Here is a 27,216-nt window from a genome sequence, read left to right on the forward strand (position 1 = left end):
TGTTCGACATCTTGGTGTTCCTCTGCGTGTTGCTTCCTGGGACAATTTTGCTCTTAATACTTCATCTTTTGAAAATTTTGGGTAAGTAATGCACTGGATATGACAACTACCTGCTTTCCTATGTATTGGGTATTCCTCACAGAGCACTAAGATGAAGCTGAGGTAGTTTGCTTCACCTAGTAGGGAAAGCTGGGAAATTCTAATCAGATATGATGATACTGTGGTGGTATTCCCTGCTTGAGAGAGGGATCTGAGTACCCATATTAAACCAGAGGTCTGCTTTGACAGTGGGCAGAAGAGCTGTGTCTATACTAAGAAGTTAAATGTGCCTGGGATTTTTCTTTGGCACTGAGGCCACAGGACAGCCCATCTCCAAAAGAAGGTAGCCACATCCAAAACTGCATTATGGGATTTATCCCTGGGCTGATTTTTATTACCTTTGGTGCAGGAGAGAATGCTGACAAGTCTGTGCAAACCTGACAAGTCTAATAACTGTAGAGGCAATTAAAGTCTACTGTCTGGGATTGTTTCTTGGCATTGTTTAATTTACAGTTGTAGAGGTGGCCAAAGAGGAACATCTGGACATTTTTCTCTGGTTATCCTATTTACTGATCAGTACTTCACCTGGTGCATTTTACACATTTGACAATTCATTTTATCTCAGCACTGCTGAAAACTTTATTATGATTTTGTGTTAACATGTCACCCACATTACTTTTGCATCTCTCTTGAAAAAATTGAAGAAGCAGCCTTTAGCAAGTGTAACACTGGCCTCTGTATATGAGGCTCTGTGGTAATGGGAGCGAAAGAGCTTGCCTTTTCCCTGAGGTATTTTGTGCCCTTCATTTAAGATTTGAGGAGATGATAGTGAGTTTTCTTCAACATAAGATGCAGCCTACTTCTGCTGTGTGCTTTAAGTCTCTTCATGGATGTGCCTATTTATCTATAGTGCACGTATGCGTGTGTGTGTCTATATATGGAGACATACATACATTGCCTATTTGTAGGGAAGATCTGTGCTAGCTCTGTATGGTTTCTGGGTGGTTGGTATTGAGTGGTAGTGACAGATCACGTGGGTGCAGAGGCTCAGACCCAGCAGGAGGTGGGGCATGTGCATCTTCAGCATTAACGCAATCGACATCCGCTCAACAGAAGGGTGGCCAGGCCTTTCCTTAGGAAACATATGCCAAAACTATTATCGGAGACAATGTCATAGCCTGCAGCAAACTGGACAGGATGTTAATGAGGGGGGAACTGTGGAAGAAGGAATCTGAGTGCATCCTGTATTATCAAAACAAAATGCTGAATAAACAGATTACTTCCATTACCATGCACTGTCAGCAATCCTGGTATTTTGATCTTTATCACGTTTATGCTGTTATATTTTTCATTGTGTAGTTGATCCAGGTTTGGGGGCTTTTTAAGGGCATAAATAAACAAACAAATAAATAAATAAATGCAAACATCTGGGAGGCTATAAAAGACACTGCAGACCCAGGACAGCTCATTATTTCTCCTTGACGAAGAAATCTCTGGTGCATCCTGTGATGTATGTGACAGTGTGTAATGAGGCACTTCACCATGTCAAGCCCAGAGTCATAATTATGTCTTATCTGCTGCAATAATGAGACTTTTTGAACTACTGAACTCAGTGGAAGTTATAGGTGTAAAGAAAATGGCTTGTGTTTTGCAACTATTTACAACAGGTGGAGACCAGAGAATTCAGTTATTTTTTTTTCAGTTGAGGACCAGAATGTATCAGAACCTGCACTTAGAAATTAAGGTCTATTGGTGATTCCAACAATGTGTAGCACTAATTTAATCGTGTATTTGGCAATTTTCTTCTGTAGTTCTTGATTGGAGTTTTTTTTTGTTTGTTTGTTTGTTTTTTTTCCTGCTTATTTTCCTTCTAGTTGTGCATTTCTCTCCCCTTTTTCTTCCTGTCCCTCTGCCCTTCACTGAAAGTTTCCGTAACAATGAAATCCCAAAAACCAGGCCTAATCTTTGAATTTCAAGACTCGTTCAGGAGATGGCTGTATCTAAACTGGTGACATCTAAGACTGTCTAGTCACTCTCTGATCCAACAGAAAAGCACTGCATGGAATATTTTTAAAGGGGTATTAACACAAAAATGTTATTGGCGTCCTTACTGCAGAAGAGGGCAAATGGTTTATTGCATATGAGATAGCTGAAACATATACCTTTGGGGATAACAGCTGTCCATTTAAAGTATTTTTTTTTCTCTTTTAGAAAGCAAAATAGTGAAGCAATATCATACACATCTTTATTTTTCCACAGATGTTAAGAGGTTGCATTTTTTGTGTGTTGATCAGAAGTTCATCATCAATTTTAGTATAATGTCCTTTAAAGTGTTAGATTGGTTACCTGTTTACTCAAAAACATAATTAAATATGTCCAATGCCTGTTTGGGTTTGTTTTATCATTAATTCTCAGCCGCCTTGTTTTCACCAGACAATTTTTTTTATTTTTTTTTCCTATATCTTTGCTAACGTGCAGTAACTAAAATGAAGTAATCTGTAGTTGTAATATAAGTTATCAGGATGACGTGGCCCTTAGCCTGTTGGCAAAGTATTCACAACCTCCCTTGTCTTTGCTATGGGTTTACCGAATGTCAACTCATATGTGCTAAGAATAAACCTTGCTGCCTGCCACCCTGATGTGATGGACCTCTGCCCTGATCTGGAGCTTGCCTTTCTTGTGGTGCTGAGAGATCTATTGCTAAAGGTCCATCCACGATATTATTTCATTTGCTCTTAAACTTTCCTTTGCACGGAAAATGCCTCTAAATAGTGGGCATTTAAGAAAGGGAGAAGTTGGATGTGTGTGTTTGTGTATCGTATCATCCTTCCAGATGACCTAGTTTAGGATTCTGATGAGATCTGAAGAGCAGAGTATTGAAAATGTTGTTTGTGAGAGCCTGTGTGCCATAACAATATGGGGTAAAATCATTTTAATGAGATGTTAGATCATTTGCAGAGTGCATCTCTCAGTAAATACAGTGGATTTACCTTTCTTAAGAGGAACACAATAGGCCTCTCACAGGCACTTTCACAAGGCTGAAAGAAAATAGGAAGATGTTTTGGTTCTCTTAAAGCTTGAGCAGAGGCAATTTTCTGTAGTATCCCACAGTTGTAGCCGTCATCTTTACAAAGTTGCTATTGCCAACCTGCTCTAGACTTGTATATGGTGGTGGAACATTGAACACTAACTTCTGTAGTACTCTGGAGATAAAATAATCATTCTTCATTTCTTTAGCAGAATCAGCATGGAGATGTCATTTTATTATTGTAAACCAAGATCCAGAACCTGAAAGAGTCCAAAATAGTACTGTAGCTTCCAGCTAAAAATCTAGGCCTGTCAGGTCGTATCACATCTGCTTCCCTTTCTGCCTTATTTGACCTAAGAGCAAATTTGTTGTAATGCTTGCTAACCTTTACTGAACGTAAGTAGTGGTTTAATAAACATGATTTTTCCCTGAGGAACTTTGCTGCCTGGCCTAGGTTTGGGCAAGGTTTTCCCCTTGACATTTTTCTGCCCATGTCCTGAGTCTTCCAAGGAACCCAGCAGTAGTTCTCAAGGAGACAAATTGCATTGGAGTTCCCTTGGAAGAAGCATAATATTTGTTGACTGGATCCTGAGAAAAAAAAAATCCAGTACATATAAACCAATGAGAAAGGCAGATTTTTGCTGTTCTGAATTTGCAACGGGAATCTCATAAACCTTATGAATTTCCATTTTCTCATTCTTTATAAGGAAAATGTAAGGTTACAGATGTTGGATGGGGAACAGAATGTATTTTGCTTTTTCTTAATGCATCCTGCTAGTAAACTTGCACTGACTACAGGTCATGTTATAAAATGAATGCATTAAATATGAATGAATAAAGGTTAACAACAGAAGGGAAGATGACTTGCTATACCTTTTCTTGTCCTAAATTTGGCTGCTAATGTCAACACTAGAAGGTTAATTGCTTAACTTCAGTGAGTTAAACCTTTTAACAGTAACAGCGTATTATAATTTTAAGAAATAAACACAGTTTTTCTCTTTGCATCTCTCACCTTTTTGTCCTTGCTCAGAGTGAAATCCACGTTGCATAGAGTGAATGCATACTAGACTGTATTGATTTTTCTCCTCTTAGTCTACATCCATCAACCAGAATAAATTCCATATTGAAATAATAAATATGCCTTCCTACCCAGGGAAAAACAGTGGATTCCTTTTCATTTCCACACGTGAAGAATTATTTGTGCTTGTTTGCTATGTCAGAACTGAAGAACGTTAGCATTTCTTTGCAACTCATATGCCAACAAAAAACTTTTTTCTTGATAGAACTCTTCCACTTTTTAATTGTTCCGCTACTGCCTGAGTCACTATAAATAAACATCTCAATCCAATGGTATATACTAGAAATGCAAGTGCTGGCTTATTTAATAGACTTGTATGATCTAATAAATAAAAGTACATCAGTAAAAGGGGTGAAAATGTTGACAACAATTTGAAGATGTATTGGCCTAGCTGCTGCTAATACTTTGATCCTTTTAGAGCCAGTGTTTTGAGACACATACATGTGCACATATGTATGTGGATGTAACAGAAAATAATTGATTATTTTTTTTCATTGGTTAGATAAATACTTGCTAACAGGAAAGCAATGGTATTGAACATAAAGCCATTATTTGTCAAATCATTCTAACTTAGTTTTGTACATACTCAGATTCAGCTCTGCTCTGTGTTCTCATTATGTTATGTACACCACATTATGTTGCTCATTATTGCTTTGCTGTCATGTAAGTAGTGCCCATTCTTGTGCCATTATTAGACAGGAGATTTATAGAGCACAGGTCATTGTTATCCAAATAAGCTCATTGTTGTGATTTTAATACATAAAAGAGAAATACAGTTAATATGTGACAGTTTAGTAGTTTTAAATAATTCCCTTGGTTTGCAAAGAGCATAGTTCACTCTTCTGTGCCAAAGAAGTTACTTCATTCTTAATATGTCATACATAATTCTTCATATATGATTTTGAAAAAGTTAGCAACCTGTGGAGTTTTGTTTGGTTTTGTTGGTTTTCTTCACTTATCATACTTCAAATACAGCATTGAAGGGATATTTTCTCCTATGATTCTTTCCCAATAGGATTACTCTAGAGATTATAGGAGCATTCTATTTATTGGATTCTTGTTAACAGGACATCGGGTGATGCCCAATTGCTTTAACATTCATGTAAATAAATTTGGGGATTCTAGCTGATCATTGGCATAAATCATACTTATTTTAACTTTCTCCTCCATAACTTTTTTCTAGCCTGTTACTCAGAGGTGGACACATAGAAAACTTCAGTTATCAAATTCTGAGTGATGTATTTGAAAATTCTGGTTTGCCTCCCCTAATCTATATCTTCTTATATTGATCAAGATTCATTTCCCACCATGCTATAATTTGATCAGCTTTGTGTTGGTTTATACACTGCTTTAATGATAAAAGGCTTTTATCATATGTGTTAGCTAAGACATGTTAACAGCACACTTTTAAATCTTAGTCTAGACAAAGCCTATGGCACTATTCCACGTTTACTCATGTACAAATAACTCGAGACCTTTAATTTCCGTCCTTGAATGCTCAGCCTGCCATTGGTGCATCATCTCTTTTTGATTCATAGTCTAATGAATAATTTCGTTCCCCATGTGTCAACCAGAAGAACAGAGTCTGTGCTTTTAGAGCTGTGTTGGTTCTACAGCGTTGGTAAGTGGAAAGTAATAAAACTGAGTCTTACATTGGTGAATTACCACTGCAAATGTACTGACTGAAGCTTAAATCAAAAAATGAATTTGCCTGCTTGCAAAAGATACCATTACAGTGTTTTCCTGAAAGATTGTTCTGAGCTTATGGTATCTTGGTAACAGTATTATTCATAATGCACAGCCTGTTTTCATTAATTATACATACGTTGCATGTGCATTATATTTATTGTTGAACGGCAGATTTTTGTATTCTTACAAAAATTGGCATGGTAATAATATATTGTTCAGCATTTTGTGGCAAATGCACGTTAGTACAAAAATACTACCACTTCAACCTAGAATTCATTTCTTACTGAGGATATTGCTGTCCCCCTTCCCTGTTCCTTCGAATGATAGTTAAAAGCCTCTATAATTATGTGGGGATGCAAAACAGATATTAGAAGGGAAAACGAAGCAGGAGATATGACACTGGCTTATACTAAGGGCTAAGTATGCATCTGAGAGCTGAATCTTGGCAGTAAAATACCTTGAGCTCTGAGGGGAGTTTTATAACTGCTGTTGATTTATAATATTTGATATACTGAAAAGAAGGAATCTTGCCTAGCACAATGTATGTAATGCTGATAGCCCTTTACAAATCAGAATACAACATATGTTGAGGTCGGAAAACTGGGGCATTTTCATCAATACCAGTGAAAATACAATGTTATTGAATAGCAGTAGTAACCAATCAGAGTAAGATAAGCTGAGCCAAAAAAACCTCTTTGTTTCCCCCCCAAAAAAACATGACTTGAATACGCTTGAAGTTCATAGAGCATTATTGCCATGACTCCTGTTAACAGTGAAAATCACATCTCATTCTGGTCCTAGATGACCTCCTTTTTAATAGCCATTTGCCTTTCCAGATTCCTGCAGAAAGAAGGGACTCAAAAGCAATATGTAACAATAGAAGTTCTGATTTCTAGGGCTGAAGAAGAGCTCCTTTGAACACAAATAACCTGTTAAACTGAGTGGTTAGGAGATTTTGGCCAGTTAAATTGCTTTTGGCCTTTCCGTCATCCTGAGTTGATTAGCTAATAATAAGAGAGGAAGGAAGTAGATACAAATGTAAAAGGCAGCAAATAACTATAAGACCGTAGTCTGCAGTGACTAGAGGATATTACGGAAATTGTGAAGTGGAGGCAGTTAGGAGTTTTCTATTGAACAATCTTATAGGAGCAATCTTATAAAATCTTATGGGAGCAAAAGCAAAGGATGTATGAGTCATATAAACCATATGGTTACCCATACATCTGAGATACTGTCCTAACCCTTGAGGGGATCCAGTAATTTGAGCCGAGCCCTACTGAACAGTACCTAATAACAAAACATTTCTAAGTGGCTGGTCAGTTCTCTGAGAAAATGCAGGATACATGTGTTTAAGTGTCATAGCAAGAAAAAAATAATCCACTAAGCCCATATAATCTTTACCTATATAAGCCTTCATGTAAGTTTTTGCATCAAATATTCCATTCTCTCCCGTTCTGTTCTCTGTAACCAGGCTTCATTTCTTTCTTTAGTTTTATTAGTACATTGGCAGGATTTATAGAATAGATTTCTACTAAGTTTTCACGTGTATTTTGAAATACTGGTGTGATTAAAACAAAATTTCAGGTAAAATACTGAGGAAGCATTGTATGTGCACAAGAAAAGATACAAAATAGAATTTCTTCCCACACCTCTCTCTGACGCAACTGAACACATCTTGAGATTATTTTCTTTCATTATTAGACTCATCCTAAAACCTTTGAGCAATGAAACCTCTAGAAGACTGGGGATATTGGAATTAAGGCTGATCCAAAGTGTCTTACTATGAGAAGAAAGAGACAAATCAGTGTACTGATACAGGTAGTTGGAGGGTGATGGAGATGGTTGGAGGAACTTTTGGCTTTTCCCAGTTTCTTTCTCTCCAGTCTCTAATATGTGCATCTCCAGCTTGAGCTGTATGTAAGTATGCCTCTGTCTTTGACCAAATAGCATTAATGTGTAAATAAAGTGGTAGGTCTCATTTAATTTGGAGTAGAGGTGAGGAAGATAATGTGGATTTGTACTAAATTTCAGTGCCAACGTGTGCTTTATTGGCTGGAAGAAACATTGTTCACTAGCCAGTTTTGTGTTAAATGGAGCAGTGAGTGCAAGGTTTTGGCTGGATATCATGGCTCTTTGATTTGAATCCTTTCCACCTTTGCTATAAAGGAAAGTGAGTCTGAAACTCCTGAATTGTTAAGCCTTCTAAAACTGATATGAAAGAGGAGATTCCACCCTCTGTTGACAGCACCATTTTTTACTTGTTGCCCATGTCAGTATTATAATCAGGAAAAGGTAAGATTTTAATTTAATTTAATTTAATTTTATTTTATTTTATTTTATTTTATTTTTTTATTCATTTTGGTGGAATTCAAACACTGCCTTTCATGCTTCCTGAGTGTAGATGGATTTTAATGAATGCTTAATATTAAGCATGTATCAAGGTGGACTGTTGAATGGAGCCTGTAATTTGATATTCTTTATATGTATGAGTTCTTTAGGCAAATAAAACTACAGTAATTTGTTTGAAGTTGTTTTTAAGGTACAGAAATTAGAAATAGTTCAAAATACATTGTAGTAATGGTAAACTGAAAACAATCTGAACTTTAAAGTAATCTTTAACCGAATGTGGTACTCATATATATGCACCTAGGAACTGTAAATTAAAAATCTAATTGATGTATTTCATGTCAACTTTTAGTTAAAATTAAAGACCTTGTCTCACTCTACACAGTTCAGTATTTTTAAACTACAGATTAATGGCCTGAAATGGGGAGAAACAGAAAACCTCATTATGATGAAAAGCAAAGAAAATCTCAATTCTTTACAACATACACACAATATCTGTACAGTTCAGTGTTTGGTACTTCAGGAAAAGTTTTTGTGCCCCAAAGCTCCTTTGTTTGGTTTGGGTATTTTACTGTAACGTTGTAACTTTGTCAGTTGGTGAAAGATATTACTGCCTGATTAGGTGCTTATTTAATCTCAGTCATAACAGCACAATATCTTTTGAAATTCTCATGCTGATAACAGCAGAACCCTATTAACAATGCTGGACGTTAGTGTTTATTTATTTTTCTTGTATATAGACAACAGTTCTGTTTTAGTAGGGTTTTCTCAGATTGTTTTTACCTCCTTTGGAGATAGTGATCTGTGGAGGACAGCTGGTATTTTGAACAGAAATTGTGCATGCTCCTCCTCCATCCCATTTTGTTTCATACTTTAAAAAGTGAGAAGCATGAGGTTTGCAGAACTCACTATAGTCTTCAGTATTTGTCCTATTCATTATAGTAATAACCCCCAAATATCTCAACTGGCACCTTCAAGGGAATTTCTTCAGTATTCTGGAAGATTACTCTAAATATGAATAGCAGGTACACATTGTTACCTTGTTGGCAGTCCAGTGGGCCCAATAACATGCAGTTCAGAAACTGAGGGCATTGTGCTTCATCTTGCCCAGTATTTTCCCATAGGCTTTTTTTCAAGCCAGTGTTGAAGTGTTTGTTGTTTCTAAAAACAATTTGCAACCGTTCATATTAGCAATTTTAAAAAGGGTGAGACAAGTGCTAACAAGATTGCTTTGTTGATCTCAGTTGTTAGTTACTTGCAGACAATCAGTTTTGCAATGACTTTACTGGACAGCTAGAAGGCCAGAGAATAAACTTGCAAAAGCAAGTACGTGATGTTGGCGATAGGTAGCAAAATTAAAGCTGACGCAGCGAAGTCTGTTTAGAAATGGGACTTAAGGTTCTTCTGACAATTTCACCTTTAGTCTTTTAATAAGGTTGAAAATGGAAAGGGTTCAGTATAGTTTAGTATGACTGAAGCTTGGTTTTAGTTACAGCTATTTAACTTTATCATGCTCTCCTGGAGAATTGCATAGTTCCTGGCTTCATGAAGGATGAGGTTTTGGAGAACAATTGCTTTAAAAGTGAAAAGGCAAAAGTGGACGTAGTTCTGTTCGTCTATCCAGTCTCCTTTAAATTTTCAGTCCTGTGGGTAATACATTATCGGACTGATTCCAGTTTCCTGTTTATATAGGGTCTGGCTTTGATGCGAGTACAACAGATTAAGAAACAGGAGCAGAGTTCCTGTTTTAGTAATTTCTCATTAAGATGTATATAAGTCCAATGACACTGTGCTGACAATTATTAAAAACATCAGACCAGTGAACACATACTTTTCATCAGTAACCAAAGATTTAAAGGCATACCACTTGAGCAGCAGCCCCACTATTTCATCTTTGATCAAAGCTACAGATTAGAAAGAAGTATTGCGTATAGTTTTATATGTGTTTTAAGCTAAAAAGATCATCCTGGAAAGGCTCATATTTCTATACAAGATAATTTAAGTAAATAATTCCTGCATTAAAGTAAATCTCATAGTTTCTGGATTTCATAATTTATTGACCAAAGTAATCTGGAAGCTGTTGATAGGCTTTTCTGGTAACTTGTTGAGTTGCATTTCATGCTAAGGTGTTACGCTTCACTTGCAGTTTCAATGTTTTTTGCAATGTTACTTGCCATTGTGTCTTGCTATGCCTTTGTCTGATAAATCACAGTTCTCAGTATAGAGCTACTACCAAGGTAGAAAGTAATGGGCTGGGACACAGTGACCTGTTGCACTGACTCTTGCCAGTGTGCTAATGATTGGTTTTGCAGCCCTTTTTTTTTTTTTTTTTTTTGGCAATGTGAAATTCTGCCATCCCTCGAGTAAAATAATGTTCTATCAACTTGTATTCTGATATAGCAGTACACTGCCGCTGGAGCGGTCCACAAGCCCCACAGCACTCAGTCACTAATGTGGCAGTGAAATTATTTGGTGAACTGCTGCAGGTATGCTTTTTGTTTAGAGAAAGACAGCAGAAAACCACTTACTATATGTAGAAATAAATAAAAATATACATATCAATATAGTTATTTTTGTTTGTAAATAAATGTAAATGACCCAAGCTACTATGTTGTAAGTGGTATTGCCACAAAAGAAGAACAGAAATTCAGAGTAAACCTGTGATGAACCAGAAGTCGTCCCAGCAATTTGGAAGTTTGGAAGATCTGGATGACCCTGGTGATCCATGTTATCTTTTCCTGCAGTACCATTCCAAATTGATTACTTGTACTAAAGTATGTACTTGTAATAGGACTTGTCTGTAAGAAAAATCTGTCCCAGGTAAAACTGAAAAATTGCCTCAATTCTTTTCCCCGGCAACACTGTAAAAGTCAACAGAGCAGCCTGAGGTGCTAAGGATACTCTTTCCGAGCTGTGCATTGCTAGCAATTTTGCTAATCTTGCGGCTTAATCCGCACCCCCCCACACCCGGTTATTTTCTCTTTTGCCTTCTTTAGGAGTTTCATCAAGAAATAATAAATATGTCCAAGCATATGAATTCCATTATATACAATATAATTCCAGTAGTAGTATCCATGATGATAACTGTAACATGAGTCCAACAGCAGAAAGCTTATACTTACAGCTATTGGAATAATCTCCTCACTGCCTATTTACATTTGAAGTATATAGAGCTGGCGAGATTTAATTTCTGCTCTGGTGTATGTTTATCCTGTTACTGACTTTTTGTTCCATTCCACTACATACAGTTGTGTAATTTACATTTACTTAATGATCCAGAATGTTTAGAAAATAGAAACAAAGATCATCTGCTACTGAAAGTCTGTTGGAGTACTGCTGACAGAAGAGGGTTAGCTGTCAAATGTGAAAACTAAGTAATCTCCAGTTGGGCATAATTAAACCAGGACTTTCACTTAATAAGGTGCATATATGCCTACTGGAAATGCTGAGTTCAGTAGTGGGCTGGGCTATTCTTATATTAGATTTGAAGCTATTCGTTCTTGAAAAACAAACAAACAAAAAACTTGAATGCAGTTTATTAAGCTCAGCTCTGCTCTCTTAGTGAAATGTCATGAGAATTCTTTCACAGAGGCTTCCTTCTCCTCCCCAACCCCCTGTAAAATCAGGGCAATTCAAGTTCCTTTCTCTAAGGACCCCAAACAGATTTTTTTTTTTTTTTGAAATCGATTTACTGCCTGAGCTCGTTGAACATTGGAACTTGCATAATGTTCTTGGTATTTATGTGATGTGATATATGATTTCAGCTGAAATCTTGCAACCATCTATGTAACCTCTCTAGCCAGTGGAGTATATTTAAAGAATCTCTGTCCACACATCAGACTATTACATTCTTCATGTGTTATTGATTGATAGGACTGAGAAAATGATATATTGACCAGGCAAAACCCACTATAATTCCTAACTTTATTATTGCTAAAATTCTGGGATTTTGAGTTTACTCTTCTTTGGATGTCACATTGCTAAACTGATATGTAGGGAACTTAAAAGGTGACTGATTGCAGAACCAAATGCTTTTAGAGACAACTCCTTATATCTTCAAGTACATTCATAGGGATAAATTCCTTAGAGGGGATTTAAAATTTTTAAGGGACTCTAATAGAATTTAAAAGCTGTAAAGTTGGCTAGCACAGTTTATAGCCTACTTGGATGGGTATGGTCTATATTCTTTCTCAGGCCAAGGTCAGTGGTATAAATGCTGCTGTAAAAACTGCTTGTTAATAACTACAAAGGATACCTGCTGACTGAGGCAAGACATTTTTGAAGAAGGCTTGTTTTTGTAAAGTAAATTTTTAGAGCTGGGGCAGAAAAGTGTTTGGAAGATGATTTCTGCCAGAGTTAGATGATGGCTCTTGAATTTGGAGTGGTATGGTTTTGTTGCTGTTTTCAAATCTCTTTCTGGCAACATATCAGTTTTTCAATATTTCTTTTTCCTAGCTGGAAGGTAAGAAATGGCGATGAAAACAGGACATTTGCTTTCCTTAACTGTTTTGGGCTGACGTCTCTGGATGCAGAATGCGACTTCTTTTTCTGAACTGGACTGTACAAAATTTCTACTCGCAGACACTTAATGAAACAGCTGCTGTAGACATGAGACCACTTAAGTGTCTGTGACCATGCAATACCTGCTTGTAAAAAGACCGAGACAAGACACTACCTCTGTTCCATGAGTAGAACGAGGTGGGTATTTGAATTTGACCCATGATTACCTGGCTTAAGTACCTGGTGTCCGTCTCCTGTTAGAGGAGCCGTGGGGATTGGCTTGTCCTCGTGGGGTGCCTGTGGGTAGCCACTGCCAGCAGGCATTGCTGGCACATTGCTGCCACTGTTTAGAAACTGCTGTGCCACCCCTTGGGACTGGGTAAATCAAGCCTTCAGCTATGTGTCCAAACACTGCAGCTATTTAACCCTGCTTCTTGCATCCTCTCTGTCCTTTTAACACAAGTGTGTGTTGCATTTCAGTCAGCCAAGAGATGTAGACCTGTGTGGCTGGGGCCATGCCAGGGCATGCTGGGCACATGGCACGGTAGAGCTCTTACAGAAGTGCCCTCAGGCGATGGGCAGCAGCTCATATGGTAAGCCTGCAAACCAGAATCCAAAAAGAAGCATTTATACAGTCAATATAGGTAACATTTATACTTGATTTGATTTAAAAATAATAATAATAATTTGATTTTTTAAAAATATTATTTATTTTTATAATTATTTTTATTTTATTTTTATGATTTTTACTTATTTCCACCAGAACAATGTTTTCTTTGTTAGATCCAACATGGCTGTCATGCAGCATGTCTAAAAGTCTAGGTGTATGCATGTGCTGTGTAACTAGCATGTCTTTGTTGACACTACATAATGGTGGTCAAGAAAACAACAAAATTGAAGTTTTGCTCATGACTGTACTGCTTTCTGTTCTGGGTGTGGCAGTGGAAGCAAAGATGAACATGTGCTATTAAGTGGAGAGACTCCGATGCCCTCCATAGAGGAGCTGCACGAACAGGTCACCACAGCAGACCTGCCTTTGCAGTGTGGGATGATGTCTGTATCTCAACAGCATCCCCATGAAGAGTCACCAATGTTACTTCATTCTCCCTAGTATCTATATGAGATTTCATAGGAGAAGGTGGTTGTTCCCAAGCTGATGTGCTTTCTGAATCCTAACAAGAGGTTGTTAGTATGGTTCCTTTTCCCTTCATTAGAGATAAACTGCTCCTAAATTGTGGGCATGTACTATGTTTACTGTGTTCCATCTTTTCATGCATCATTTAAATATCACAGCAATGTGTATATATTAAAGCTTGAAGATATGTAAATAGACCATTTGCATGGCTGAATACATGGAAATGGAGAAGCCATCAGCTAGGAACCATAACTGTCAGCAACACCACTAACCACCACCACCAGTACTTAGAGTGGATGCTCCAGGTCCTAATAGCTGCTGTTGCATGAATGGATTTAGCTGCACATAACACAAGTTCTTTCTGCAACAATCAAGAATTGTATCTTTAACATGAAAAAAATAAATAAAATATGCGTAACTGAGCCCAACCATCACAACATGTCACATGTGTTCCTAGTATTAGACTAGCAAAAGGTTGCAGTGGTGCTTTTCTAGTCAATGGGAGCAGTTACTCAAGAACAATTTCAAACAATGGGAATTTACAGTTTCAGGGGAGAAAAAATAACCCAGTCCAAATAAACTGCTCATAGAAGAAGAAAAAAATAAATTAAACATTTTGAAAAGAAAAGAAAAAAAACAACAAACAAGCAAACAAACAGAAAACCACAAATACTAGGTCTTATAATTCCCCTGCAATGTATCAGCAGCTCTTTTATCTAGGCATAGTTAAGGCCCTTTTCTCCCCACGTCTCTTTCCATACAATCATTGAATCATAGAATGCACTGGGTTGGAAGGGACCTTAAATATAACCTAGTTCCAACCCTACCACCATGGGTGGGGACACCTCCCACTAGACCAGGTTGCCCAAATCCCCATCCAACCTGGCTTTGAACATCTCCAAGGATGGGGCATGCAAAACTTCTCTGGGCAACCTCTTCCAGTACCTCACCACCCTCTGAGTAAAGAATTTCTTCCTTACAGCTATTAAAATCTACCTATATCTATCTAAATCTACCCTTTTAATTTAAAGCCTTTACTCCTGGTTCTGTTACTACACTCCCTGATAAAGTGTCCCTCTCCTTTTTTCCTGTAGGCCCCATTTAGGTACTGGAAGTCTGCTATAATGGTTCCCTGGACCTTTGTCTTCTCCAGGCTGAACAACCCCAACTCCTTCAGCCTGTCTTCATAGGAGAGGTGCCCCAGCTCTTTGATCATCTTTGTGGCCCTCCTCTGGATTTATTCTAATAGGTCCATGTCCTTCTTGTGCTGGGGACCCCAGACCTGAGCACAGTACTCCAGGTGGGGTCTCATGGAAGCAGAGTAAAGGGGGACTTCTATCACTTCCCATGACCCCTTGATAATGCTTTTGATGTAGCCCAGGTCCGTACCACGGACTGGAGCAAACTGCTCCAGCACAGGTCCCCCACGGGCGGCAGCTCCCCCCAGACCCCCTGCTCCTGCGTGGGCTCCTCTCCACGGGCTGCAGCTCCGGCCCGGGGCCTGCTCCTGCGGGGGCTCTCCATGGGCCGCAGCCTCCTCCAGGCCACATCCACCTGCTCCACCGGGGGCTCCTCCACGGGCTGCAGCGTGGAGATCTGCTCCGTGTGGGACCCATGGGCTGCAGGGGGACAGCCTGCTCCACCAGGGGCCTCTCCACAGGCCACAGGGGAACTTCTGCTGTGCGCCTGGAGCACCTCCTGCCCTCCTGCTGCACTGACCTTGGGGGCTGCAGGGCTGGTTCTCACTCCTCGTTCTCCCAGCTGCTGTTGTGCAGCTTTTTTTTTTTCTTCCCTTTTTTTCCCCTTTCTTAAATCTGCTCTCACAGAGGTGCCAGCAGCATCGCTTATTGGCTCGGCTCTGGCCAGCAGCGGGTCCCTTTGGAGCCAGATGAAACTGGCCCCTATCTAACACGGGGCAGCTTCTGGATTATTCTCACAGAGGCCACCCCTGCAACCTCCCACTACCACAACCTTGCCACATAAATCCACTACACAACTTCATATGCCAATTCCCTCAGGACCCATGGCTTCGTCTCATCATGCCCCATGGACTTGTGCACCTTCTCATTCCTTAGATGGTCTCAGACCTTATCTTCTCCTACAGATGGAAGTTCTTCATTCTCCCAGTCCCTGCCGTTGCTTTCTGGGACTTGGGCTGTGTGGCCTTAGAGCTCTTGCTGGTGAAGGCTGAGGCAAAATGTCATTGAGTACCTCGACCTACTCCATATCCCAGGTAATTGGGTCTCCCATTTCCTCCTGGAAAGGGCCCACAATTCCCCCGGTCTTCCTTTTATCATGATGTACCTATAGAAGCCTTTCTTGTTGTCCTTGATGTCCCTGGCCAAATTTAATTGTAAAAGGGTTTTAGCCTTCCTAACCTGATCCCTGGTTGCTTGGACAATTTCTCTGTATTCCTCCCAGATAACCTGTCCTGCATCTACCCTCTGTAGGCCTCCTTCTTCTGCTTGGGCTTGACCAGGAGCTCCTTGTTCATCCATGCAGGCCTTCTGGCATTTTTGTCTGAATTCCTCTTTGTTGGGATGCAACACTCCTGAGTTTACAGGAGGTGATCCTGGAATACTAACTAGCTTCCTTGGGCCCCTCTTCTCTCCAGAGTTTTATCCCGTGGTACTCTACAAAGCAGATCCCTGAAGAGGACAAAGTCTGCTCTCATGAAGTCCAGGGTAGTGGGCTTGCTGTGCTCCCTCCTTACTGCCCTCAGGATCCTAATCTGCACAATTTCATGGTCACTGCAGCCAAGGCTGCGCTTGAGCGTCACATTCCCCACCAGCCCTTCCTTGTTGGTGAGAACGGGGTCTAGAATAGCACCTCTCCTTGTTGGCTTCTCTGTCACTTGGAGAAAAGAAGTAGCCAGAGTGTCAGGGAGAGTTTTGCAAACCATCCCATTACTTAGGATCATGTTTAGCCCTCAGTTCTTTTTGTGTGGCCTGAGCATGCAATTGCCATTTTAGAAAAATATATGACAAATAATAAATACTTTATTGGTGATAGTTATTGGAATTTGTTACTGTGCAAAAGGTGTAGTTGTAGAGTTACATTTTTGCTTACTATTAAGTATTTAAAGCCTGAGTTGTATGTGATACTTGGGATATAAAACAGGGCCCTTTTTTTTTTTTTTTTTTTTGGCTTTTCTGACCTTTTCTGTAGGCCAGTGAAAGAACTTGGCAGTGCTTGTGTATTGTTTTTGGATATGTCAAAACTTCCTAATGCACATGTTTTCCAGATGCTAAAATGAAGATGCTTAAGGTCTGGGGGTTTATTTTTATCCAGCAGTGAAGGTCTTGGAACTAGTGACATTCAATCAATAAGCTATATTTGCTTTTTTCAAGCTACTTATTAAGAGTATGATGCAGCAAAAAGAACTCGTGTTACAATTTATAGAAGAAATTGTTGACACAGCTCGTAAAGCCAAGCACACTGCTCTGGAATAAGCAGAGCTGGAATGAAATAGAAGTATTTAAAAAAAAAAAAAGGAAAGAAAAGAAAAGTTGACTCCTTGCCTCTAATCAGTAAGCAGTACCATGACCCCTGTAAGTGTGAAATAATCCATGAAAGAGCTCATGTTGAAACAACTGTTTGGACAACTACATGGAATTAAAGTATTTGCATCTCTCAAGAGGCTGCTCATTTATAAGATGTATGTTTTGCTCTGCTTGGAGGCATATATGTTGTCTTCAGCTGAGTGATAGTGTGCTGCACAATGTTTGTCATGTTTTCTGGGAAAGTTTAATTTTGCAAGTTTTAACCATGGACAAATATATCAAATGCATTTTGTGATTTAACTTTGGGTTTGTCTTAGATACCGGCATTTTATGTTCTAGACATGAAACTATGTAAAGCTTTCTGTAACGGCTCTTAAAGGAAACCACAAGCTGTTTCTTGAGTTAGTTGTATGAGGAGCCACTCCAAGGAGCTTGAAGTCCATAGCTGAGCTCCCCTGGATTTTTGTGGTACGGGCAGGACTTGCTCTGCCTTGTGCAGGAGCCAGCTGAAGTCAGCCCTCATGCTCTGTCAGACAGTTCAAAGCTAGCAAGGCTGTCATCATCATTTGGCAAGCCCACAGGGTAAAGCGAGGACAGGCGGAGGCTGCCAGAGCCTTCCCGGCGCTGAACTCTCTCAGGTCACTCCGTCTGGGCTGGGGCTGGCCCAGGCAAAGGCAGTGGCAGGGACAGGGCTCCAGCAGACTCAGGGTAGCACTGATGGCTTGCATGCCCAGGGGCCAGCCCCTCATACCTGCAAATTTTATCTGAGCTAAAACTTTAACACAACTTTTGCAAGATTTTCCACCCACGTTTGAAGTGGAAGTTTGCATATGTGCTTTGTGCACACACATGGGCTCAAAAGAAGCCATGCTGAAAGTTCACCTTGGCTGCAATCACCCAAATTGATAAAAACTCAGCATCTGCTTTTTTCGTTAGCATAATCTTTGTAGTCTGTTTATTATTCAAAGGAAGCTTATCTCATTGAGAGTCCTATTATTCAATGTATTGTATTAAATGTTGATGTAAACCTTTAAGTAAAAGGCATAGTTGCTCTCATCCAGTATGTCTGTGCTATTAGGTCACAAATATAAAAATATAAAAATAAATGTGTGCCCACATGCATGGGCATATGTGATCTTAGGGCCCATGTTAAACCTTTAAGCATTTGCCAGTGGCTCTATTATGGGTAGGCTCATTTGGAATGTACTATTTCTTTGACAGTGCCAGGTAGCAGTGCCTTGATTAATATTGTTACTCTAAGGAATATTAAAAAAAAATAAAAAAAATCCAGTGGAGCAAGAAAATTATTGTTACAATAAAGAGCACTGAAATGAACATGCTTATTACCATGCATCTCAATTGCACAGAGACCAAAAGACAGAGAGAGCGTTCTTCTCTTCCACACTGCTCTGCATATTTTGTCATTACCATGCAGAGCTGTCACGACGGCTGTCTCCTGGTTATGATTTCCAAATCCCAGTTGATGATTAATACCATTGGCTCAGACGATTTTAAAAGTCCTGTGCTATAGCTGCATACATTTTTCACACTGCTCTAGCAGTAATGATGTGCATTGCAGTGTAAGTGACATGGAGGGTGGAAGGCAGCAATGAGCGAAGGAGAGAAAGAAGTAGGGTGCCATGCAAGAAATAATTTTCTTGTATGTTTTCCCTATTTGTCAGGTCAGCAACCAGACAGGTTTAACTAGAAAGCCTGTCACATGAATGCCTTGCATTTCTGTGGAACTGTTTACTTAAAAGCATCCTAAAGCCTCCTGTAGTCAAGTGAGGAGATCAAAAATCTAGGACTGATGGACTGATTCAATATCCTCACTAAAGAAGAATGGACAAGGTGCAGAATTTCACCCAGGTTAACACTGGAAGCTTTACTTTTGCCAGGGAAGTTCCTCCAGGCTGGCTGCATTCAGTTGCACACACGCTTCAAAGGAAGGTATAGGTATGTTTGGTGACAAGGAAAGTTAAATCAGCAAAGCTACAGCTGTATGCTCAGGTACATAAGCATCATCATGAGTATAAAATGAATGAGCAATTCATGAAGGTAATATGGGATTCCTGGTAGTCCTTGTCTTGCTTTCTAGGACTGTTTTGCTCTCTTTGCCCTTCTCATCTTTCTCCCACCTTCATGTGCTCTCTGTGCATATCCACCTTTCCTTTGAGTATTTTCTGTTCCACTGTACTCCCTACCCATGTCTTCTCAAGTTCCTTTTTCTCTAAATCCCGAGGCCTCTCACATGGCTATTTAGGCCTCTCTCTCAAATTTAAACAAAATAATTTGCAAAGTTTTTATTGTATAGATTATTATCCCAATGTCCAAGTTGAATGCACACAAATATTAGTTTGGAGGACCCGTATACACAGTGGTTTGCAGCCTGGTGTATAGTGGTGAGTGCACAATACACAGTGCTTGTATGCTTTATTATGTAAATTTATCTATCTGGAAAATACAGCCTCCTTTGGACTTGGATGCTGAGTGAGCTTGATATTTTTGAACAATACTGTTATGAGCTGTACCCTTCCCCTTTGTCACTGAGGATGTTTGCACAGATTTAAGTATTGTTTTTGTTTTGGCAGTGGCCTAATGCTCAGAGCAGGAAGCGGCTGCACCCTGACGGCTGTCATTTCCCCTTCGTGTGACTCCTGTTTACTGCCAGCTGGTTTCTTACAGACACATCACAGGCTTTGATATAACGGGGCCCCACCGCTGACTCAGAGCTACTAAGCTTTCTGTGGCTATCTGTTTGCTTGTGCTGTTCTTCACAAATGATAAGGTCAGCCTCAAAAAAAAAAAAAAAAATTGAATCATAGGATCTTTCACAATCCTTTGCTTAAATTACGGGATGTATGTTGCCACTGAGTCAGTGAAGGACAAGGTTCCCAGTGACGGCTGGGAACATGTCAAGTGGATGTGGGGAGCTGGGCAGAACTTTGATGCAGAAGCTGTTTTCCCAGCATGATGCAGAGGAGGTCCTGGCAGACACATGGCTTGCCGCCCAGTTTGGGATGTGTCCTCTTGGTCCTCAGTCTGAATCCTTCTATCCTACCTCTCCCCTACCCATGTAAAACCTTTTGTTAAGTTTTGTTTCCTGTTAGGTTAGTTTGTTTTAATGCAGTGGAGCCCCACATAGATTCAGCAGTCATTTTGCGCTTGTTTTATAGGTCTCCAATGTATTTGGAAATGAATTAAGGCACCTGAAAGGTCTGGCAGTTTCATTAGAGAAGGACAGTCCAATCCAAATTAGTGCAACTCAAAATTGAAGTAAAATGTTTTAAGGAGAGTGATCTGATAAATATTGGCTTTAACTAATTGGATTTTCAATAGACAAATCACTGCATTTTTCTCATTACTTCATGCTCTGTAACGCTTTCATGTTGTCCTGGAGAGTACTGCTCCTGGTGACTGAGCTGAGATGGCTGAGTGAAATCACTTGCTGAGCTACTTTCGGAGCCTTCAGCTACTTTGGAGCACCTTAGGCCTCTGGCTTGGGGTGGCTGCTGTGGCTCAGAGCTCCCGCCTGCTCTCCCTGTTACTGAAGAGGTTTTGCTATTTTTCAGTGCACTCATACAGGTTTGCTAATCCTTATGCTTACTGCATGGGTGAAATGATTGGCAGGCTGCCAGTGACCTCTCTGAAAGAAAGCACTCACTAGGATAAGCACAGCATAAGGCCTCTTGTGTTACAAATATGGTAGACTTTTTTTTTAAAGTAAAAGCAATGTGTTTTTTTTTTTTTTTTCCAGTTAAGGGGGACAGGAAACAGGGCATGTCCTTTTAAAGTCAACTTCTGTATTCCAGTAAGATACTAATTACAACTAAATAGGACCTAGGTGAATATGAATCTTCTTTGCTGTATAATGGTATTTTTTAAAGTATTATTATAGAATCATGTAATCATTAAGATGGAAAAGACCTCCAAGATCATCTGGTCCCACCAGCCTCCTACCACCACTATCACCCACTAAACCAAGTCTCTAAGCACCACGTCCAACCTTTCCTTAAACACCCTCAGGGATGGTGACTGCACAGCCTCCCTGGGCAAACCGTTCAAATGCCTGACTATAATCCCCTATTAAAAAGAAAAAAAAAAAAAGGAAAATAAGCAGGAATTCTTATAACCTCATCTAATGTGGGAGAACCATCATTTAATACCTTCCAAAGCATGTTTTCTGAAAAGAACTTGCATGCATTTATTTGATTCCCAGTGCAGGAAAAGGGAAGAATTCCCTTTTCATGAACGTCAAAGCTGATGTCCCACAGAGAAGGGAGCTGCTCCTCAAAAATGCTTTCAGTGAGGTACAATAGCATATGGCCTGGGAAGTGGTAGAGAAGTGAAACAGCTTCTTGTTCATTAATACTGAAATGTTTATATGAACAGCAATAGTAACAACATATGCATTTTAGTGTCTGTGCAGTATGAAATTGCACATGGATTCAATTAGATAATATTGACAGTCATGATGGTAAGTATGCAAATAATATCATGATATTCTTCCGTCAAGATTCCTGTATATGGAAAAGTAGAGATGGAAAATGGAATGGTGCTATAAAGAGTTGCTGAGCCATTTATTTTTCTAACACAAAATACCCTAAAGCAAAGTTTCTCTGTGGGATGTTGGTTCATTCAGTTTAGGAAAATCAGTAGTTGACTGCATGGCTGAGGCATGTGGGTATGTTGTTTTTTTGTTTTTGTTTTTGTTTTTCAGGGCAGATTTGGTGTATCTCCTATGCAGGCTTGACCATCCCAAGTCCACTATACGAGCTGAAAACAGTTTTAGTCAGTGCACTGCATTTCCATGCAATTATGGTAGTATGCTTATTTTCTGTTACCTTTTGAATGGATAATTTAAAATTGCCCTCTGTAGGGATGTTCTCTGTGTCTGTCTGCCTATCAATCTTTCTATCTGAATGCAGAAGTATTTGATTAGTGTATTTAAAGTAATAAAGATGTCAACAGTAGTGTCACATTGATTGATGCTAATTATAAGTCTTTAATGGCTCCTCTGGTTTGGTCACTCTCCTTGCAGATTGTGATTTTATGGTTAAAATAATGCCCTGCTGTCCGCAGACTTGGCCATAAATTGTGGTCTATCTTTCTTTAATGACTCCATGTGCAGTGGTATAATCCCAATAACATACATTATCTTTGGTAAAAGGAAGGCAGTGACTTTCATAGAGGTGATGGATGGATTTATAAGGACTAGCTAACAGACTGTCTGGGATCACACCAGAGGCAAGGCTGATTGTTCTGCTTGTGCATTGCCATAAGCAGAAACATTAAGCAGGCAGTCTTGGATAACTGATGATTTTCATTCAGTCCCTCTCTTTCCACTCATACCATCAGTAAAAGTTAAAGAAAATGCTGAGATGAGAATCAAAGTCTCCTATCAAGAAACTATCTGCTTAGCGTGATGCAAGACATCTTCAGTAGGCATCTGTCAGCTGTACTGAACAAAAAGCAATGCAGGCTCTTGCTTTGAGGGCATTCTTTTTAAAGCATGTAGCAAATGGTCGATGAATGCATGTTCACCTTAAGAAAGCACATTGCTACCAAGAAGAAAATGCTACAGCCAAGGGGAGGGTGGGGGACAAAGAGGGGCACATGGGAGAGTTTATTAATTTTGAAAGGGATTCAAACAGAATTTCAGGGGACCATGGAGGGATGTGCGCAGGGATACCCACATACATACAGATGTGTATCAAGTTAAATGTGTCCCTTTTTAAGCACAGTCGCTCCAGCAATTTTGAAACTCCACCTTATTGATTGCGTGTTCATAAATGGCACCTAGGAGCCCCAGCAAAGCATGGAGAATCCCGCAATACTGTGTGCAGATGGGCAGGTGCATGTGGATGCTTTCAGAGTGGTCTGTGCCCTATGGGGCCTGTAATATAACTAGTGAACCTGGTTAAAAAGTAGCATGTTTCCTTAGTGTGAAGTTGTTAGGAATAAAAATTAATTTGGAAAAGATGCAGTCACAAAAAAAAAAAAAAAAAAAAGTTGGCACCCAAATGTTGGCCTTTACTGCCTGTAGCTTGCTATAGTTGTATGCCTGTGGTGTGTGATCTAGAGTAATCAAGTACAAGGAAATTACTGCTGGCTTGTTTGTTTATTTATTTACTTTGGAGAGACTATGATAGACTCACAAAATTAATTCTGAGTAAAATGGTAACACAGGTGATGGTGAAATGTCACAAAACTTCAAAGCATTTGTTCAACCATTCAAAAGTTCGAACTGCCAGTTCCAGTATTGCTTTCTGAAAGTAGATGTACTATACAGCTACTGCTGGACCTGTTATTATCCCAATAAAACTGATTAATGTTTGTTTATTAAGATAGAATGCAGTGTCACTCTTTGACAGAACAACAATATGGATATGCTTAAATATAGCAAGAAATCCGACAACTGAAAACTCCCCCAAACCTTGAAAAGCAAAGCAGGATTTGCACGAGGGGCTTTTAGTGACTTGCTATCAAATTTTACTAGCATTCATTTCTCTGACCCTGAGAGTACACCAGTATTCCTTTGCCATGTTCTTGAAGTGTATGCTTCTAGAAGTCACATTAGCTGGACAGCCTTGGATTGTTGGTGAGGTTGGTGCAGGCAGTTGTATTAGCAGATCTAGAATTCTGGTTCTGTCATCAGAGATCTTCTCAGTGGGTTGTCTGGAGCACATTGTGTGAATGTTTTGTGTTAGTTTTCTTTTGGAGTGGTGGTATGTTTGAGTATTTTTGTTGGTGGTGGTGGTTTTGTTTGTTTTAATTTTATGTTTAATTCAGCAGAATTTTTTCTGCACCCACACTTGCTGGAGCTTGGTGATGCATCCACATGAAACTTTACCCCCAGTCCTCAAAGGGCAGGATTCCTTTTGACCCAGCCCCTGCCTATTTGTCCTGTCCTTGACAAGGTTCCTACACAGCATGGTGATTCTCTGTGAAGCACGATTAATGTGCCATTTGCTGGGGACTTATAAGAAACATACATTTCATGTAAGCACATACTTTGCACTGCAAGTAAAGGAGCACCTCAATTAGCTTGCATACATGTGTACGTGCCTATGCGTAGAGGAGATTGACCTACATACAGAAACTTGTGCTGACCAGAGGAGGTGGCAGCAGGGTTGTTTATTTTCTCTCAACTTGATTATTTCCATTTTTTCTTTATGATAAATTAGCACTAGCTCATATGTTTGAGATGAATTTAAAAAAAAAAAAGAAAAAAGAAAAGAAGGCCCCAAGGCTTCTGCTTAAAAATGCAGGTTAATCCTCGGCGGCTTGCAGAAGCATTTCTGTAGCATGCTACTAATTAAGATAAGGTTATCATTTTAAGTTATACCAGGAATGCAATTAGAGCTCTTACTAAGAACTGTAGCAATCAATTTTATACAAATTATTCAGACCTGGTAAGGTAGAATGCAGTTTTAATAGGACAAGAGAACACACTGTGGTTTTATGAAATATAATATAGATTCAAATTACAGCTGAACGCCGTACTGCCTCTCATTCAGCAGGAATACATGTATCCCTTAATAAAATCTTTTCTTAGGTGGGATTAATTTAAACATTTTTTCTTTCCTCCTCTATGTACAATTTCAATTGATTTCTGATCTTGAAAAAGAGTCCTTTGAATGGATGTACTATAAAACCTGAAATGAATATGGAGAAACATTTAGTATATTTACCAGATAGCAGAAATTTCACATGTACACATGGGTGTGAATTGATGACAGATGACCATTTAGGATATATATAGCTTGTAGATGTAGTTATTTTCTACAATACTGTGGACAAAATTCAGTCCCTGTTGACATAACTGGAAGAAGCAGAGTAGACAGCAGAATGGACTTCCACCAGGCACAAAACAGGCTAGGACATTTCAGTATATCTGAACTTTGGCCAAACCTCAAAAAAAGAATTTAAAAAAAAAAAAAGATAATATGCTAGTGGAAGAACTATACTTTACCGACGTTCATATTTGTTTGTTTATGCATGAAGATATACCAATTTTTGAGAAACAGAGCAGGACATAAACATGCAAACTGTAGAAGTATGCAGTCATGGAAGGATTTCACAGTCTCACGCATACAATGTGGTATTTTTATCTCTGTGTGTAGTGTCCTTCTGGCTCTATTTTTCAAGCAGAGAATGCTTGTTCTTTAGGTTTTCCCGGAACAGTCGTCTTTAACATCACTTCTTGTTATCTCACTCTGCTTGCCTCTTTCTTTTGTAGCTGTGCAAACTTCTATTCCCTGGGTTATACTCATGTTTTACTGATGCCCTTAAATTCATCATAACATAGTTAATCTTGGGCATAATCAATAATATAAGAGTTCAAACATTAAAAAATGACTATTCCTCAAATGCAATTAGAAACTAAGCAAATACAGAAGGCTTTATCAAAAGGAACATGGACATGGGAAATGTGGGTGAATGCACACTCAGAGTGTTCAGTCAACTTTAATCTTTGCATGTGACAACTGTGTGGTCAGTGAATAAAATTGTCTGTAGCTGCAGATTAGAAGTAAATGATTTATAAAAATGTATCAGATTATTTATTGTTTTACTTTTGTGTGTGTTTTTCAAATAAATGTTAAGACAGTTTAGTTTTCCAATTTCTATGTCTTGTGAAAGAAAATTTTCATCAGGATTTGTAATTCTGTCTCTTTCAAAATTCTTTCTAGAAGTTTTTTGGTGAGAATGACATGGTCTTCTGCAGGGTGGGCAATGAAAGTTGGTGACTTCTGGGTCCAATATTATGCACGAGGCTATCCATCTTTACAGAGTAACGTGTAATTAACTCTTTGTTAAAACGTTCAATATATGGCCCAATAGGAAATATATTCAGCTATTTGTGTTTATCCAAGTCACAGCACTGTGCTTCCTCATGTCCCTGTTATCTCATTTTTTACATTTATTTTTTAAATTTATTTATTATCTGGGTTGTTGTCCTGGTTTCAGTTAGGACAGAGTTAATTTTCCTCCTAGTAGCTGGTAGGGTGCTATGTTTTGGATTAGGATGAGAAGAGCGCTGATAACATGCTGATGTTTTAATTGTTGCAGAGCAGTGTTTACACCAGGCCAAGGACTTTTCGGCTTCTTGCTCTGTCCTGCCAGCGAGCAGGCTGGGGGTGCAGCAGGAGCTGGGAGGGGACAGACCCAGGACAGCTGACCCAAACTGGCCAAAGGGGTATTCCATACCATCTGACGTCATGCTAAAGAATATATATAGGGGTGGCTGGCCGGGGTGGGGGGCCGGCTGCTCGGGGATGGGCTGGGCACCGGTCAGCAGGTGGTGAGCAATTGCATTGTGCATCACTTGTTTCGTACACATTATTATTAGTAATACTATTATCATGATTATTGTTATTGTTATTATTATTTTCCTGTCTTAATAAACTGTCTTTATCTCAACTCACAGGCTTCACTTTCCCGCTTCTCTCCCCCATCCCAGAGAGGGAGGGGGGAGGGTGAGCGAACGGCCGTGTGGTGTTTAGCTGCCAGCCGGGTTAAACCACAACAGTTGTACTTATCAATTGTAGTTACTAATCAATGTTGTAATGCATTTTAGAAAGGATGGTGTAGATGACATTATTCTATCTCGGGGCTGTTTTTCCTTTCAATATGAAATGGTAATCCAAAAGAATAAAATTTTCTATTTAATCAAGAATATTGTTTGGCTTGAAGGACTACTACATGAAAAGACTGGTTGTCAGGTTTTAGCAATTAATTTAGTTATTGGCATGTGATATTAAGTGGGGCGCTAGTGTGTGTTTCTGTAGCCACAAGTCACTTCGTTCTGTCAGCTGGAGAAGCTTGTGCTGGAGAAGGATGTGTACAGCATTCCCAGGCGTCTTAGGAGAATAACCTTGGCAAGCATGAGAAACTG

The 27,216-nt window shown here is 39.3% G+C and overlaps 1 protein-coding gene across 18 annotated transcripts in view; it reads left to right on the forward strand.

Annotated features, from left to right (window-relative positions):
• LOC310895664 (uncharacterized protein) overlaps positions 1–27,216 on the forward strand; it is a 287,632-nt gene that overhangs the window by 215,880 nt on the left and 44,536 nt on the right. For 8 of the 18 annotated variants that reach the window (XR_014580836.1, XR_014580837.1, XR_014580838.1 and 5 more), the window contains exon 8: positions 22,039–22,139. The exons of 9 other annotated variants lie outside the window; for them this stretch is intronic. Coding sequence is in view for 2 of the 9 variants with exons in the window: in XM_083827194.1 (XP_083683320.1) it covers positions 22,039–22,139 (101 nt within the window). In the remaining 7 variants the exon portion in view is untranslated. One more of the 18 variants, XR_014580851.1, reaches the window with a different exon arrangement.

This window comes from Anser anser (assembly GCF_964211835.1).
Source record: "Anser anser genome assembly, chromosome: 2".
NCBI classification, from domain to species: domain Eukaryota; kingdom Metazoa; phylum Chordata; class Aves; order Anseriformes; family Anatidae; genus Anser; species Anser anser.